The following is a 15,057-nucleotide window of genomic DNA, read 5'->3' on the forward strand; positions in this document are numbered from 1 at the left end:
TCACTGTTCATTTAAAATATAAGATGATTACATATTAAAAAATACTCCAATTCCTATGTTCCCAAAAACATTTTACTGCACATTTAAGTTCTAAAAACAACAATAAAAGCACAAACTTAGAGCATATAGCTCTGTGCAATAAAATTAAGATTTAGCATATCCTAAAACCCATTTGTATAAAAATGCACTCTGTGTTAATCACAAAATGATTATAGGGAAATAAAACTTACATTTTCGTAAAACTTCCAAAACCCACCAGTACTGACAAAAATAGAGACAGACTGAATCCAACAACTACATTTTCCTACAATAAAAAGCACTGTCTACAACTAGAATAGACTGCAGCAATTAAGGAATCTACTAATAGCAAACACGTCAAGCAGTTCACTAGTAGTACAGTAGATTATCATTACCAAAAAAGCTACTTTAATAGCGTTTATCAAATGAATCATGAAGTCAGCACAAAACATTCAGATACTGATGGTGCTTAGAAAAAAACAAGTACGGCAAGTATCAAATGTAGAAACTATGTGACAGAAATTTTAACGTTACTTTTCACGTGATTTCTGCTGTACTTTCTCTGTTAACGCAGTTTCGCACTTTCTCTATTAAGGTAGTTGTGAAACTACGCTGAGTAATGCAGAATAATACATAAAAGAGCTAATTAAAATCCCAACAAATGCTACCTTAAATGCACCACAAATTTTTGGATACATTTTTCTTCTTATCATGCAAATGATTACTTACCAAAAGCTGTGCCCACATTTTGTCATATGAGCTTCCTCAATCATTTCAAAACAGATTGGGCTGAAAAAAAGGTTCACATTAAAAACAATTCAAATCATACTGCAGCAGATTATTTAATTTACACAATTCACTAAAGCTAGTGCAGTCTACATTTTTAAAGATCACCACACTTTGCACAAATGAGACTTCATCATCATTAAAAACTAATATGGATATATTTTTTAGAATTAAACAGAATACGTATGGGCCTTTAGAAAACAGTACCAAGCACTATATAGCACATTTCCTTAAGATACAACATTAGAAAAAACAAAACAAAAACAAGAGTTAATAATTTATTGTACAATACAGTATAGAGTGGATTTATGGTGGTAAGGAGGTGTCCAAGTGGAAGACACAATAATGTTTATTGCTGAAGGACCATGAAAATGGCATATAACAACTTCATTATCTTAAGCTCTCAACAATATTCAGAAGAGAAATTTGTTCCTAAATAAAAAGAAATCATGGACAAAAAAATAACATGCTAATAATTATGTAGGCATCACATAAAAGTGGGACATAATGTCAAGACTTTGCAAAGCCAAAAAGAACAAACATTAAGCAATCAGTCAATCCTGAAGGATTGCGACAGGTTTAACACATCACGTTTGACAGTGATTAGCAACGTACGGGCACTGTCTTAATCCTGGGGTGCGAGAGGTACTGTACTTTGTAAGAACAAAAGAAAACTTTTTTTTGCCGAAAAGGCAAAGAGGGGGCAAAACCTTCCATTTTCACTGTGGCATCCCGAACGTTTGTTGACATCTGACAACCAAAAACCAACTACTGTGTTGTGTAAAGCAGGAAATTAGTTTGGCTTGCTTAGTACTAAACTGCCATTTTCAGGAGAGGAAAAAAAAAACATGACAAATTCAGACCAGACAAATGTTTGACCTACAACATCCATTCATTCGAATAAAGACAAACGTGTACCAGTAAACGCAGTAACTCAGCTGCAGGCAGGAATACACATTATTGTATAGCCCACAAATAGAGAATGTAAAGCTGTGGCCAAAAAATGCATCTAAATGGGGCTGAATCTATTTTTAAATTTTGACCCTTCATTGTGCTGTCATCTGTAATTTCTAATCCTCGTCGAACTCGTCGAAAATGTCCTACTCAAAACCTAAGAACTACAAACGTCTGATGGGAGAGGATTGATTTTACGAGCTGATGTTGGGTCCTGTTTCGCACAATGTTTCAATTGTGCCGATGAGATTAATTACGCGTTGTATTATTTATAAAATGGGGAATATATATATATAAACATTCAGGGGGAAAAAAACATATTACCAAAAACCAGCACCGATATTTTAATTTCTTCACTTTCAGACCAATACAAAAATTGTCTCAGTCGGCATGATTCATGTCGGCCTTATGGAATTTAAATGTCCCCCCTCAAAACAACAACAAATATAACTCACCACACAAAGTCGTTGCTCTTGTCTTCGTACGAGTTTATGAGGCCATTGCAAAGGGGGGTTGGAAGAGGACGTTTTCTGCTGCTTCCAGAGGACGAGCCGGGTCTGGCCAGAGAAGCTGGAGTAACTCGGGAAGTAGGGATCCCCAAAGCGGCCACAGGTAACCCCTCGGCTCCACTTCCCAGCGTCCGTGAAGAGACAACATTTGCAGAATTGTTCCCATTACTAGTGTTACCACTCCCGCTGCTTGTGTTTCTGGCATTATTGCTACTGCTGCTGCTGTTGCTGTTGGTGGTAGTGGTGCTGCTGCTACTGCTACTCGTCCCAGGCCTTGAGCCCGCCGCTCCTCCAACCTGCGGCTTTCGGGGGGTTGACATAACTCGAGGCCGCTGCTCCAACTCCGCTCTGGCAGGCCGCAGGCTCCTGCTCACTGCATCCGGGCTGCAAGGTTTAAAGACTTAGAAACTGAGGAGAAAGAAACAAAACCAAAAAAAAAACCCCACGAGCAGTCACTCCGATCGGGTTATTTCAGGGAATGAGATCAGGCTGCTGAAACTGTCGAAAGCTATCACTTTCATGAAAGACGCAGAAAGGAGCTAAAGCAAATCCTGCGAACAAAGCTCCGTTGCCAAACCGAGACTTGGAAACTACAAGCGATCTCCCCGGTTACAGAGCAGTGCGGGACCGCACAGCTGCCACCTTTGCGCCGCTGCGTCAACACGCAGGACTTCCCACGTACAGGTACAAAAAAAATAGCGGGACTTCGCAAGTCACGTAAAAAATCAATTTGGTTTAAATTACATTTGAAGAGGATAGGTGTTTTACTACACAACCTATTCACACAAAGTAGGGATATACGGTATAATTACTTGAGCTGTAGGCCTATACAGTGCAGTATTTATATATACATGAAATGCATTCATTTTCGAGGGAAGAATTTATTATCACGACGACAGGCTGGTGTACTGTAACGCTTTTCTTGTTTTGTAACTAGTCTTAATAAAAAAAATATACCCGTGGATTATATATGTCAACTTAATTTTAATGCTAAAAAATTACATTGCAAATGTTGAAATGCCACGACAGTTGTATTGCAGCTCTATTTAATAACGGAAAAAGCGGTTATTTTAATTTTTTTTCCAACCAGAAAGGTTACAACAAAAGAGGTTATTCGAAAAATAACAACAAACCACATATATGTGATGGTAATGATTCATTTCGACACATGTGCTGATTAGTTGGTCACAACTTTCTGAAATAATCATAAATAATATTGAAAAATAAGCCTTCATTGGATGTTTCTAATAATACCGTGAATATCCACATGAGGGCAATATGTACTCAAAAATACCGTGCAATTAAAACACGTATACTTCAAAATAATTGTACAAAGAGCTACGAAATACATTGTGTCATACAATTATTGATTTTCATACTACAGCTGTGCTACCGATGGATTAATGATGATTTTCGAAAGTATTTTTGGAACATTTGCTGATGATTCTTATAATAAGATTTAATGAATTAAGAATTAAGAATGAATTAAGATGCTTTCTTTCTACTTATCACAGTAGGTGTGGGTACCTGTCCTTTCTGAATAAGTAAATATTTATAAGGACATGTAAATGAAATTTAAGCCATGAAAGAAGAATAAAGTTTAATGAAATGAACATGTCAAAAATTGTACCTACTGTATGTTGTATAACATGATATTTTTGGTTTTATTAGCTGTTTTCTCCTGTATGAACTGTATTCCCGCATTAAACTTTCTCAGTTTTAACACAAGGTGGCGAGCTTGTTTCTTTTTGTGTTTTATTACTTTATATTGATGTATAGAGGAAAACTACACAAACAGCAACGCGTTCAGTTGCTGGACAAGCTACAGTACGTAGTAGCAAAGTACAGTGTATTTGTTGTGTCAGCAATAGGTCTCCTCTGTCCACAAAATGAAGAGTGAGCATTTTCTTGCATTTTTCATTATAACATAGCAGGTGAAACAGCTTGTATGGTCCAGCTTTAAGATTCTGTTGCACTTATATTTTATTTGTGGTGTCTTTTTGCTTTGGCTAAGTCTCTCCAGAAGCTGAAACTGTCCTCTATCATAATTACTCATATACTTTTTTTTGTTGTTGTGTCTATGGTAATACTTTCTAATTCTCCCAAAAGGTCTTTTTGAATGCAACATCACAAAATATTGTTTTTCTCCCCATACATTAAGATGCTAATCTTAAATAATTTATATTTTGTTTTTTTTTTGTATCTCCTCTAAATTAAGTAACTGAGGTATTTTTTTTCTTAACGGTTGTTGTTTTTAGGCAGTGGAATTTGGGCACATTGTGATGGTGGGAGATCAGGTCTACTCTAAATCCCCTTTGAGTTTTCAGAGAGGTCTCTCTAACAAAACAAAGGTGGGCTGGAGGGAATGTCTAAACAGACCATTTATAAATAATACCCAAATTGTGGAAATAAAGCCATGTTGTGCTATGGGTAAGAATTTCTAACAAAGCAGGCAAGGTTAATTCTGGAAAACAGCTTTTAATAGGAGAAATAAATTCTAGTCCCCAATGTTTGCATTTCTGTCATTGTTTAAATAAGAATGCATATCCTTTAGCTCTCATCTCAGCTCTGAGTTAATATTTTAAAGCAGTTATTTTGAAAGGTAGGCAACTTTGACACAGTAAGTGCCTCTTTGGCAGCACATAAGAAAAAGTGGACCACCAGTGGTTTATTTTCTGATCTCTCAAGGGGCCAGTACCTCAAACCCATATCATGATAAAAATTCTTGCTGGCAAGTGCAAAATTAATGGAAGTGTTCCAAGCTGAGTCATAAAAGCCCTCCTGAATCTGCCACAGGGTCCTGTTTTGTCAGATATGACTGAATCTCCCATATCTTATTAATTTGCCCTCTCCTCCAAGGCACTTCTTCAAAAAGTCTTTTCCTTTTCCTCATTTTCATTGAAATCTGACCCAAAAGAGTAATATACAGAGCTTTAAAAAAGGTAGTCCATCTGTGCTTCTCTGAATTGTGTCTTTTATGAGGTCAGAATTTTATTGGTAAGGAATAATACAGTTATGCAATGAAATCAGTACTGGAGCAGGTGTCTGGGAAGACTATCTGAAGCAATGTTGTGATGATTTTACAGTTTCCTCGTGTTGTATTTATTAAAATCATTATTACCTTACAAGAACATTTTCACTCAGCTGAAATTGAAACTGCTTTTCTCCAGTCTGGAATTTAATACATACATTGAAAAATAATGTAAGCTGAGCACTTCTTTTCAGTAGAACAAACAGCTCATAGTACTGTAGTTGGTATTCAGTTAAAGCCATACAGCCATACTTGTTCTATAATTAAAGTGTTTCAATGCATAGATATTCAGCCCACTTAAGTTCATATATAATTTATAGTACAGGAAAATGTCAGCATGGGGCTTTTGTGTAATATCACCCATATTAAAAAAAATCCTAATTTCTTAGTAAGAATGAACTCACTTGTATGAAAAAATAAAAAAATACATTAGTAAGCAAATATTTTTTCAGTCATAGTTGTACTCTCCATTGGGTGTTGATCACAATTTTATTTCCTTAATATACAAATTACTATTTGTCATCTTCTTTACAAGCAATTTCCATTAAAAGCAACTTTTTTTTTCAACTCAATTTGATTCAGTTAAATTATATTCTTTTGGGAGAGTAATGTCTTCTCATTAGCAAGAGTGTCTTGGCTCGCATGCTGCATACATTTTGACAATTTATCATTGCCAAAAACACAAATTCATAAACATCATATTTAGTAAATCATTCATTCTGAGAAACGCATAGAATAATATCCTGCAAGGTCTCTTAGTTTAAGAAAAACCTAGTTCATATATTAGGGGGCAGAGCGGTTGCCGGTTCAAATCTCGCGGCCGGTAGAGAATCCTACTCCGTTGGGCCCCTGAGCAAGGCCCTTAACCCCAATTGCTCCTTGGGCGCTGTACAATGGCTGACCCTGCACCCCAAGCTTCTCTCCCTGTCTGTGTCTGTGTCTCATGGAAAGCAAGCTGGGGTATGCGAGAAGACAAATTCCTAATGCAAGAAATTGTATATGGCTAATAAAGTGATCTTATACTGTTTTAATATCTCATTGTGGCCAGGATCTCTCACAACCGGTATACAGATACATGAGATCTTCTGTGATTTTACATACTGTAAGGCAGTATCAACTTGAGGATTCTCAGCTCCCTATGAACTGGCTATCCTTGCCACTGACTGGGTTTAGACAAAGATACCAGTCCATGCTGTGAAGGTCCTCCTTATGACAAGCAATGCTTAAGTGGTCATGCTCTGGGGTTACAGTCTGACAAAGAGCAGATGGCTCTGTTGAAACTCATTCTCAGAGAATGGGTTTTCTGCTGACTGCTATGATGTGGACAAAAACAAAATATTGGGACCTCGATGCAGTTTTCTTTTCCTGTGTGATCTAGAATGGAGTTTTGATGATGAATCATACATTTTAAGGTGGAAATCCTCATTATACTGTATTACTATTGCCATCTAGGTGACTAAGTAACCCATCAGGCCATGAAAGGTGTATCTTAATTTAATGAACATCTTTTTACAGCTACAGAACTTTGTTGCAGTTTTTTGCTCTGTGCAGTAGCCACGATTCAGGAACCTGCCAGTTATCCTGGAATGTTGCACACAATTGTGTGAATCCCAAAAAATAGGAATTGTTAAAGTGTTGATATGATAAACCCTAAACATAGTGGGTCATTTTCTGTTCTCTTAAGGTTTCTTGCTGATAATGAGACCCATCGCTGCCTTGTTTAATTAACTACTGCAGATTAATTCTATTTTAAGGGAGCTCTAGGGATACAAAATTAAATACCTTCTTCTCCCCACCCTCACTCCCCAACAAACAGAAACTCTCCAACTTTCCTTGCACTCATACGTAACCCCTATATCTAAAAGTTGCCCGAACACAAGAGATGCAACCATGGATATCCAGCTCCCCCTTTCTCAGTATGCTCTTAGTACATCCTTTAATTATAAATGAGAACATCATCTTTGCCATCTGAATCATTTATATCTCTCACAGTTAACAGAGGGAGAGTCCCCCTGGCAAAGACACTGAGGAAAAGAAACACAAAGTAAAAACAACCACTGTACAAATGATTAGCAGGGTATGTTTACTGAAAGGAGCTCCATAAATTAAAGCTGATCATAGCAAAGTATTTGACTTTTTTATTTTCAGTATCCTTGATGACTTATCAGTAAAAGACAAATGATAAATAAGGGACAATCAAAAATGTTCTGCTTTCAAAATGGCTTGTGGTAGGACCAGTGGAAGTAATGATCTCTTGTTTTGCCTTAGTCTAACCTTTTCTAACTACCCTTTTATATTTTTTTTCATACCAGCATTTCCTTCAAAACAGATGCTATCAGTGGCCTGTAGAATTCATCAGCTGTGCCTTATTATTTGTAACGGTCTAATTTGATCTCTAGGTGATCCTCATTTGAAACATGGATAGTATTTTTTGCCTTTGTAAACCATTGTCCATGAATACCCTACAAACAGGAGCAATCACAAAGACTCTCTTTTCTCTTAGCTCATTACATAAGGTTCTTGCATTCAGACTGAAATTTACTAGTGTTTTTTATACTAGGTTATTTTCCCATTTCCTCTTTAAATTACCTTTTGAAAGGCAAAGGGTGCCTTGTTAAATTTGATTGCTGGACTTGAGAGCTCAGACAGTTTCATGCTGTGTTATGGGACACTGGTGCATTAAAAGTAAATTAATATTTTACCCTCCATTGTATTCAACTTCTTTTAACAATTGGTCTTCTGATTTCAGATAAGATAGAGTTTGTGAAACATATGGCAAACTGTTGAAGAGCCCTGGAAGTCTACCAGTAACGCTTTTAAACAAAGTTGAGCAACTCCAATTTTCATCTCCCTTTTCAGAAAAGCCATTGGGATTTCCCAAACAATCCACGATAATGAGTTAAAGGACTCACACCACAATACCCCAGCCTCTGAATTATAGATACCATCAAGTCTTTCAAGCATAGAATTTGGGAAATGCATATATTTGTGCCAGGTAATGATTTATAACTGAAATGGTGTACACTGTGTACACTGTTAAACTGTAAATAGTTTGCATGGAAAAAAACCTCAGTGCATCTTAACTGTAAATCCCTCTCCTCTCTGCCAGGGGAAAAGAGAAGAGTTTAAGAACACATGAATTGTTGTGTAATTTCTGTAATATTATTAATACCATTACAGCTAACAGATGTATATTGATGTACATCACGCCATGCAGTTTAAGAGACATATCTAAATATGCCACAAATATCATTCCCCTAAGGCTTTCATTGCTAGCAGTGCAAATTAATACTGTCTCTATCCCATTTGGAAATGTCTGACTTGCATTTTCCAGCTTCTCAAGCCTTCCGGTATTGCATGCCTAAGTGCCTTTAGGATGCCATTGGTCATTGGCCAGCTTGGCACCTGCAAAAGTAAATTGTGTGAGAAAAGACACAACTGTGCTGATTAGGCTTTGGATCTCTATTGGACAATAATAGCTTCCTAGGGTTTGGGTACAGAAGGCAGAAAAGCAAACATCAAATTGAAATTTACTTTGCGATTGTAGTAATGTATAATCTTATTGTTTTCACTTCAGTCATTTCAAGTGGAATTCTTTAACATGTTATCAACAGTAATTGTACTTGAAGTAATGATGCTTTTGTCGCTTATTAAAGACTTTAATCATTACCAATAGTGCCTGGACTGCCAGCGTTCTTACTCTGCCTCCTACTAACAATACAATTAGTAAAGAAATGCAAAAAATGAATGTAAAAATTTTTTGGGATGTTTCCAAGCAAGTCTATACCCGCTTACAGTAATAGGATGAGTGAACAAAGGGGAAATAGAGCAATACTGACCAATTTGGGAGATCAATGGCTTAACAGTTTTTGAAGAGGGACTGTTAGCAGTATAATGCTCGTTTGACCACGAAGATAATGACCCCTTACAAAATGCCCCTGCAGTATGTGATGGCAAGTTTGAAGCAGAGTTTAGTGTAATGAAACCTGCTTAGTTTTAAGTCAGTTGGTACAGTGGTTCCAGAATAACGACAGTTTGAATTTTGTGAAAAATTGAGGTCAGGGAGCAGAAATCCTATTTCACTATATGCTAATAGTGTTATCACTGAGCTGACAATCTACCAAGTTAAAAGTTAATTTTACCAAACAGTTGAACAGGAGCAGATTGTGCAAGAGACTTTTTTACCAATTAGTTAGTGCTCTGTGAGCAGGAAAATTATCACCGCATTATGTGAGGTGCAAATCAGAAATAGCATATAGTAGTTCATGAAACCTGCCATGTTTTGATTCAATCTGTACACTAGTACCCTAGGCAGTGGCGGTATGAGTTAAGAGAACAAAGTAGCAGACATCTTGGTATACACAGAAATGGTAGTGTGTCAGATGTCAATGGTATTGTTGCTACAATGATAGTTAATTGGTCAAATGGTTTTAGAACAATTGAAAATCAATGTTACTGTTCATGAACTGGCAACAAAGGAAAAGAAATGGCCATCAGATATCCATCTTGGTAAATGAGGAGACTCTATTTTTACTTAAAGTCATCCAGTTGGTAATAGAATTACACCTGTAAAGTCTGGAGTAAAGAGCGGGAGTGGTTTACATGATGGACCATGTTTCTGAAAACACATTATGGTGCTTAGCAGGCATTAAAATAATTCCAATAACTTTGCAGGATCAGGTCTTACAAAACTTTGAAAATTGTAAATGAAATCTCTCATGTTTAAATTAAATCTGCAGTCGTTCATAAGAAGAACATTTTGAAAAGGATTTTGTATATGTGATCGTGATCTAAGATGACAGTTGATGAGAGACCCCGATTTTTGTGCTACATTTGACGATCTGTCTCATATTTGCTTGGTATGCAGCTTCTTGGCAGCTTGGTCTTCAAACATGAGCACTTTCAAAGGTAAGTATAACAATTGTAAAAATCCATATAGTTTCTCTTTAAATGACAATAAAAGTCTGTGTTTTCCTAGTATGTCTCAACGGTCCTCTAGATTTTCATAGATATTAAACAATCGGAAAGATGCTTTTCCCTTCTTCTTTCTCAGACATCAGGCCTGATTTTCCTCCCTTTTTTCTTTGCTTAGAGCTCCATTGGAAGATAATCTTGGGGTCCATGCTGTGGGGGTGGGGCAGGAGGAGCTATTCAATACATTTACATGGCCACCATTGCTGCAGGATCTCGAAGTACTTTGATAAAAGCAGAATGTTTTGCAGACAGATCCACAGGCCTGGCGTGGAATTCTTGCCTCCTGCTGTTAGGAACCTTTTACCCCTGAATGGGCCCCCGTCTTAACTGCCAGCCATTCGTATTTGTACTGCTCACAATTTGCGCCTGAAAAAAGATACGAAGAAAATGAAAAATATGCTATTAAATAATTCCATCACTTGCTACAGTATCACCTCAGATGGAGAGGTGTTTTTGAAAATCTCTCTTTTTAAAAATTGGGTCTGCTAGTTGGCCTGACTCAAAATGAAAGCTTAAAACGACATACTGTATGCACCTGCACTGTTAGGCTATTAGAAGTTACGCCAGGGGATTAAACATCTTTCTTTTTTCATATTGGACAGTTTAGGAATATTTTTATGTTGTCTGACAGGGGCACTGAAAAAGAGCATGAATAGTTTTTGGTTTATTTAAAATAAAAATGGGACACCTTGTGTTATTTTGATTTCCATTTAATCTTCTTCAGACTACACAGCATGTCTAAATGATATGAAAAGCATGAATATTTGTAAATGAACGTAAATTAAAACAATTGAGGTGTAGCCGTAGGAGAGTGAGACATACAGTATGGTGTGATGCCAATATTTGATTACTGATTGATTGATTTTTATTTACTTACGAATGTATGTATATTGCAGGTTATGCTTGTGTTGGCTTCTGCTCTTGGAACAAAGTCTCTGCTTACCGAAATCTGTCAGCCACTATCTTTCTCACTCCAAGTCAGACTTTTTTTTAACTCTAAATGGTGAAAGATGCTTAAGACCAAAAATATGGAACATAAAGTTTTTATTCAGCCTTTGCCAGCAAACAGACATACAGTATTTCATTGAACACAACAAAATCATATTTAAAAGTCAACTTGACCTTTATAACCATACATCCTGTATCACTTTTAAACTTTTTGTTTTGTATAGACCACCCCAGTAGTAAAGAACGTGCCTAAGAGCTACAGCTACCCACAATACAGTAAATGTAATTTAGTTGTTGAAAAACGGACAGCCTTACAATTTTCAAACACCTATGACAGTATAGTACCAGTAAATGATGGTTGTGTATGAAATATTATGAATGAATGAGAAAATGTTGATTATTGGAGTGTGTACTGTAGTTCCTTGGCATAAGTACGACACCTAAGAAAAGCCTGCACTTTGCAATTAAAGAGAATGGATTCATGTTTAGCTATAGACCCTTCTTGCTGTATATCTGTACTGTATATCAATTTGATTATACTGTATGTGTCATGTGGGCATTAGACGCATAGAGGTTAAAATGATGAGTAATTGGTCTTAATTTGTTTTTATATCTAAGGCCCATATAATACTGACAGCAGTAAGAAATGCTTTTTATGCTGCTTTGACTGAAATACCAGCAAAATCAGGATATCACTAGAAGGAAATAGAAATTAGTACTTATTCAAATTAAAAGATTTTAAAGACAAATCTATATACTATAGATGGCTGAAAATAGTATGATTTAAAGAGGAAACTTCATTTTAAAACATCGAAACTATAATATTCACATGCATTGTGAGTTTGTTTTCAAAATAAACATAAGAAAGGCATTGTTTAAATGCTTCAATAAATAATATCGAAGTTCTCGAGATCCTTCCAGTTTCACAAGATTGCATCAGAAATATGCTTTGGGAGAGAGAGATTTTGTATCCTGGCTTTTGAAAGGTAGTGATGTTCCGGTGTGGTGCCCATGCCAACGGAGCGTGACGCACTTGCAACACTCTGCTCTCTAGGGCACAAGGTGCAGTCCTTTGTGAACCCACAGGTGGGACTATCATAGTATCAAAATAATTTAAACCTGGAATTCCCATCTGGCACTAATAATAATGCAGCAGATCATCTTTCAGTTGTGCTGGCTAAATCACAGTACTCTAAATCTGTCTTTGACAGGGAGTGGGATTATATGTTATTTTTCCAGTGTCCCCTTGATGTTTTGTTAAATTAATAACTACACCATAAGTAAAAGGCCAACCCAGATGTTTATAAATCTCCACACCTTTATCGGCATAATCTGACAACAATAATGCCAAGAGGCATGCCAGCCATATTACACAGCAACAAATGACCTTGCATTTCCAGGATAATGTGTGATATAAGGCCAGTGGTGCCTTTGCACTGAGTCCAATTCACTTAAGTGCTCTGGACTTAATGGTAGTTCAAAAAGGCCATCTGGGTATTATTACAAGGAATGCTGTCATTATCTAGTGTGGTGTCCAGGAATTGCAAAGTGTGCATCATTTCACTTTTTTTTAACAACTACTTAAAAAAATGCCATTTTTCCTTTAAAGTCTGGGAAAACTTGCAACTCCACTCCATTAGAGGCACATGTCCAATGTAGTCCATTACTGCCACTATAAGTTGCCTACGTGCATTTCAGTGCTGCAGTGTATGTAACTTTGCTATAGGTAATGGCCCAAAGTTCATGTGAGCTCATTGTCAGACATGCCAGAAAAATAAGAGGCAGAGGAATCCTCTTGGACGAGAGTAAAGCAAACTGAGAAAACATCTGGTTTGAAGTTGTCAATAGAATACTCCTTCAAATACAGTAGATGCTCCTTTAAAGACATAAGCATTGTGTCACTACCCAAAAGACTACATTGGGTAAAGACAAAGTAGACTGATAGTTCTCCCAAGTACCTCGACTAACATATCAGTGCTACAGTATACAGTATGTTCTACTGTGCATGCTGTCTCATTGGATCATGTCTGCTTAGGAAAGAGTACTCCTACTCTGTAAAGAGTATGAAGCAAATGTATTATGATTAATATTGATTTTAATGCACACATTAAGTATAACTATATTCATTGGATTAATAACAAAGGAATTACCTTATTCTTAATTTAATTGAATAAATGAAAGATTCTGAATGATTTCAATCAGGAAAGTTTTTATTTTACCCATCAGGAATGCAAACACCACTTGGTTTGACATATATAGCACTGCAGTCTAAAGCTTAAAGTTTGCATGATTTCTCAAGAAGGTTTGTGGGATTGCATTTTAATGTTATGCACCCAACATTCATACAGTATATACTTATACGTGTCCCTTATGTTTTCACACTATATCCTTCTCAATACTGTATAATTAAACCAGTAAATATGTCCACATACTGTATATAGATAATCTAAATATTAGAAAACACCTGTTAATGTGTCACCAGTTACTGCACTGCAACTAGATGATGGAGAAATGTCACAGCATTGATTTCAGCAGGTGCTATCCAATGAATGTGCAGATATGGGACACAGCCAACACCAGTTGATGCATGAAATGTGTGTCATTCGACTTTCCAGAACATCTCAAATGTCACGATGAGCTTGTCTGAGCAAACAGAAATGAATTAACATGTTAACCAGCTCTGTGTCACAGGTATGTTTCTGTGAGGTCACTTACTGTACTTCCTCATTGCACAGCACATGAAGAAAAAGCTTGATTTTCTGCTACTTCACAGTCCTCAGAAATTATGTGATGTTCCATTTTTACTACATTTTAGGGAATGGGACTCTCTTTTGGAATGTGCCATTCCCTAATATGTACATGTGGGTATATTTTATAAATAAAATGGGAGTGTTTGATTTGTTCACTGCTTAATAAAGGAAAACAGACACATACCAGTCTTACATTTTAACATCTATGTGTATCATGATTTTAAAGCAAACAGCAATACAATTCTGATGAACACAAAACAGTAAAAACAAAAAGAGATATCTTCCGAAATCCTCTCAAAAACTTTTTTACACGTAATAATTATACAAAAGAAATGCATATAGGCACACACAGTACAATTTCATAAATATTAGTGCAATTAATCTGCATCTAATGTCACTCTGTGCCAGACATGCATATACCCATTTGTTCACATAACCAGGCATATAAACATAATATCAAAGTCTATTACAGCACTTGAATTGTATTTGAAAGGCAGTATTGATTTTTTTAATTGCTGTAATTGCTTGACTTTAACGAGAACCATCTATAGAAGAAGCACTCATAATGTTAAATGATCATACTACAGTGTATGTGTATCTATAAAATACTTTGTCACATATGGCATGGGGCACATTTTAATCTACAGTGTCCATTACAGCAGGACTGCATTATTCTTACAAAGCAACAAGACTTCAATTACCATAATGAAAAGTCTTAACAGTTATTAGTACTGTGACTCAAATGGGGTACTCTCCTACTATATATACAGTATGTATATTTTTTGGTGTATGTATTGCTGGTTGATTTCATAGGATGATCTTCCTTCACCACACCTCCTGGCACATCACACAGAAGTGATCTTTGTTTATGGTAGTGAGATGCTCTGTCAGGAGAGGAGGAATTCGGCCAAGTCGCCAATAACATTTCTGCAGAACAAAAAGAAAGCAACAGAGAGGACGAGGAAGGGGCAGCTAGCTTACAAACCGAGAAAGGTTTCCTTAATTTCTGTGTAGGGGCTGGGTCTATGATGTCATTGTGGAGGAAAGAGATAAAACGTTTCAGCGCCTTGGTTTGATCTTCCAAAAA

The 15,057-nt window shown here is 36.5% G+C and overlaps 1 protein-coding gene across 2 annotated transcripts in view; it reads right to left on the reverse strand.

Moving 5' to 3' along the window:
- The window catches only part of cop1 (COP1 E3 ubiquitin ligase), a 29,712-nt gene extending 26,832 nt beyond the window's left edge, over nucleotides 1–2,880 (reverse strand). For both annotated transcript variants that reach the window (XM_088928211.1, XM_088928210.1), the window contains exons 1-2: nucleotides 2,214–2,880; nucleotides 748–807 (exon numbers count right to left, since the gene is read on the reverse strand). In XM_088928211.1, the coding sequence (XP_088784337.1) occupies nucleotides 748–807; nucleotides 2,214–2,587 (434 nt within the window). In that variant the 5' untranslated portion in view covers nucleotides 2,588–2,880. The remainder of the gene's footprint in view (nucleotides 1–747; nucleotides 808–2,213) is intronic.
- Nucleotides 2,881–15,057: the final 12,177 nt, after the last annotated feature.

The sequence above is a fragment of the Atractosteus spatula genome, chromosome 11, assembly GCF_055471065.1.
Source record: "Atractosteus spatula isolate fAtrSpa1 chromosome 11, fAtrSpa1.hap1, whole genome shotgun sequence".
NCBI lineage: Eukaryota > Metazoa > Chordata > Actinopteri > Semionotiformes > Lepisosteidae > Atractosteus > Atractosteus spatula.